General features: G+C 36.6%; 1 protein-coding gene across 3 annotated transcripts in view; it reads right to left on the bottom strand.

Annotated features, from left to right (window-relative positions):
• Positions 1-3,941, bottom strand: part of LOC107679782 (E3 ubiquitin-protein ligase UBR1-like) — a 47,615-nt gene that overhangs the window by 11,101 nt on the left and 32,573 nt on the right. For all 3 annotated transcript variants that reach the window (XM_016475429.1, XM_016475432.1, XM_016475430.1), the window contains exons 32-35: positions 2,598-2,746; positions 2,151-2,206; positions 1,972-2,068; positions 1,818-1,885 (exon numbers count right to left, since the gene is read on the bottom strand). In XM_016475429.1, the coding sequence (XP_016330915.1) occupies positions 1,818-1,885; positions 1,972-2,068; positions 2,151-2,206; positions 2,598-2,746 (370 nt within the window). The remainder of the gene's footprint in view (positions 1-1,817; positions 1,886-1,971; positions 2,069-2,150; positions 2,207-2,597; positions 2,747-3,941) is intronic.

Genomic DNA, 3,941 nt, shown 5'->3' with positions numbered 1-3,941 from the left:
TATATATATATATATATATATATATATAACAATTAATCGCATCCAAAATAAAGGTTTCTGTTTACATAATGTGTGTGTACTGTGTATATTTATTATGTATATATAAATACACACACATGCATGTATATATTTCAGAAAAACATGTTGTTTATATATAAAATATATTTATATTTAATATAAATTATATGAATATAACTATATACATGTAAATATTTTCAAAATATATACTGTATGTGTGTGTATTTATATATACATAATATATGTGTTTGTACTGTGTATATTCATTATGTAAATAAAAAGTATTATTTTGGATGCGATTAATCATTTGACAGCACTTATATATATATATATATTCATGCTTACACTAAGTGCAAATAGCTATAGATTCAATTTACACCTAACGTTAGCAGGATTTTCTACTATTTATACTACTTATTGCAAATAGTGGCAATTATCTGCACCTCAGTATTGTAGTACATTATAAAACAGTATGCATTAATAACATATTGAGTGTAAATTATCATTTTAATTCAAATTATTAAATGGATGTCACCTTATGGGGCAATAAATCCCTCCCTACACCTACTAACCCTACCTGATACATTAAGTTCAACTTTTAGATTATTTCCTTCATTATTATTGAAAATACATGCCTTTCCAATGTGATATCTGATTTGAAATGGTAGGAAAAAAAGTTAGGCAAAACACGGATTCGAACCCCGGTCGATCGCGTCAAAAACGACTTAACACGTACTTCACCATCTGCGCCACTAGAGTAGTTGTTGAAAGACAGTCTTCTGTAATGCTTTGTAATAAAATGTTACCAATATTTTTTTATTTGTGAACTGATATTCAGCTGTTCTTTTTAATAGTCAACTTATTTTCGGGTCATCGTCATAAAAGCCCTGTCACAAACACTGTCACAGGCAAGAAGATAGGCTACATCTTTTATTTCATCAAGCTGAATGCTCACTAAAAACTGAGTCATCACGTTTTCAAGCCATTTCATATTTCATTTTGACATGACACAAAACAGTGATATCTAAGCAGGAGAGTTGTTTACTTTATAATTACTCAATAACGACATCGTTTTCTTCATTCTAGCAGAGATCTCGCACGAAAACAAGAGGCGGGATTTATCACACGAACCAATCACATCCGATCATATCCAATTATAGCACAATGGAGGCATTGCCTCCTCTCACGTGATTTTCCCCCATTCATTCTCATGTACCCCCCCACTGCACACTTTAGACTAAAAACCGACGGAGTCATCGCGTTTTCAGACCATTTCAAGTTTTATTTTGACGTGAAACAAAGTAGTGGTATCTAAGCGGGAGAGTTGTCGCCATCATTTTCTTCATTCAGACCGAGAGCTCGCACGAAAACAAGAGGTGGGATTTATCACACAAACCAATCACATCCAACCTTAACCGATCATATCCAATTATAGCGCGATGGAGGCATTGCCTCCGCTCATGTGACTTTCCCCCATTCATCTGAATGAGCCTCCAGAAAAGTCACGGCACGCTAAGGGGTCTCTGTAGAAAGTCAATGGACTGAAGGGAGGCAAGCCTCCGCTGTAACTTTAGCTGCGGTTGTTGCTGCTGGACAGTGTTACTTTATAAACGAGCGATTTGTGTAATAATATATATATATGAGCCGTTCTGGCACGAGTCGGAATGTGCACACATTATTGTTAAATAAATGTTACGTTCAAAATTTTTTGATTGACTAGCTAAATTATGATATAAGCATATGTATATAAAACCACATCTTTTATTTTTATAATGCCCAGTAAAAAGAAAGACACTCACCAGTAGATGAAAGAAGTCCACTTCTAATATTGATGGTGTGTTTTCTACATTAGGAACAGGTACCAGGACTAGAAAGAGACAGAGAATTGAGAGAATTGCTGCATGAACAAAACAAACAAACAAACATATCCATCCTCTCCTAAACGTGACATACCTGCTAACATATCAGCAAAATGCTTCTGTATGACAGCTTGACTGCTCTTCAGCCTCTGAGCAGCTGAAAACTGCACTAATGCTTTGAGTCCAGACAGCTGAAGAAGAAAATCAATTTAGAAATCAATCCCACATTAAATGGTGCGCAGTATGATCTATATCAGTAGAGCCCAACCAGACCTGTCTGTTCTGGAGGGATCCAAAAAGAGGCTTCCCTTCTTCTTGTAACATATTCTCTAAAGAGAGAGAGAAATCAAATGAGGCGGCACATGACAAAATTACAAGACTGGCTACGTTCAGACAGCGCCAAAATACCGTTCACATGAATTCAGAGGCGGACAAAGTACACAACTGCATTACTTGGTTTCCAGAAAAAATAATACTCAAGTAAAGTACAGATACTCAAAAAGTGTACTTAAGTACAATACTCAAGTAAATTTACTTCGTTACTGTCCACCTCTGCATGAATTATGCTGCATAGGACAATTTGAGAGGGACACCTGTTAGTAAATATGGGTGATGTTTCCCAACACTGACTGTGTGTACATATCCACCATTTTAAAGTGCTCTACAGACAACTGTCTGACAAATACCTCAAGTGAGCAAGTCAAAGGAGGAGATCATTACCGATGGCCTGGATGGTGTAGGCACACGTGTTCCAGGACATGACAGGCATGTACGGGCACAGGTCATTGGGAGCGGTCTGCAGTCCCACCCTGTGCACTGTGGTCGCACAGACCCCCAACATCTCTGTGATACTGCGAGAGAACTTCGGCCTGATCACAGACAGAGTTTACATCATATTTAGAAATAAAATGAAGGTTAAAACAAGCAATATATACACACATACAGTACTCTGCACAAGTATGTTGACCAACAACAAAAAAATTATTTTATGTCAGTTATTTCTATATTTTTTGCTGTAGTGTGTCAGTAGGAAATATCAGTTAACATTTCCAAACATTTATTTTGACATTAATTGTAGTAATTCAGTGAGATTTTTGTTTCTACAAGGAGTCAGCCAGTGCTGCACACAGAGATCTGATCTCATCATCATCCAGTCTGTCTGGAATGACATGAAGAAACAGAACAAACTGAGACAGACTAAATCCAGAAGAACTGTGGCAACGTCTCCAAGATGTTTCAAGAAATCTACCTGCAAAGCTACCTGAAAAACTATGGGCAAGTGGGCAAAAGCTGTTTTAAACGCAAATGATTTTGATTTAGTTAGAAGCTGATTGATAAGAAGTTGAATTATTTTTAAAGTATCCTCACATTACAGCAGTTTTACACAAGTGGCAAAAACTTTTCATAGTACTATAGCTTTGCAGACATTGCCACAGTTCTTCTGGATTTAGTCTGTCTGTCTGTCTATATATATATATACTTTTATTCTTTGATATAGGACCAGAATAGGGCTGGGCGATATGACCAAAAGCTTATATCATGATATGACTAATTTTATTTCTCGGTAACGATATATATATATATATCACGATATAGTTAAAGGTGCAATAGGTGATTGTCTTCAGAATTTTTTTTTGTCATGCTGGTTGAAAGTCTCTTTACATCCCGATAGCAATCATTAAGTTAAGTGGTCTAAATGTATTTATCTGTATTTATATATTCTGTGGAAGGCGTAGAACCAAGAAATGTTCGTCCAATTAAAATGCTCGGTCCGAGAATTTTAATTGGCTTTCCTACCTGCCTGTCAACGTATGTATTAGCATACCTCTGCGCACGCAGTTCGCGCAGAAAGGATACGTCATCGGCGCGTTCACGCACGCTGTGCAGACAGAGCAAGAGTGGCAGACATACATCAACAACCCGATCTTCCGTCCTGGTATTGAAGTACTTTTAAAGCGGTCATATGATGCGATTTCAATTTTTCCTTTCTCCTTGGAGTGTTACAAGCTCTTGGTGCATAAAGAAGATCTGTAAAGTTGCAAAGACTAAAGTCTCAAATCCAAA

Source organism: Sinocyclocheilus anshuiensis, unplaced genomic scaffold (genome assembly GCF_001515605.1).
Source record: "Sinocyclocheilus anshuiensis isolate Anshui unplaced genomic scaffold, SAMN03320099.WGS_v1.1 scaffold676, whole genome shotgun sequence".
Lineage (NCBI taxonomy): Eukaryota > Metazoa > Chordata > Actinopteri > Cypriniformes > Cyprinidae > Sinocyclocheilus > Sinocyclocheilus anshuiensis.
Note: the sequence above shows the minus strand (reverse complement) of the source record. Positions and strands in the feature narration are given on the sequence as shown.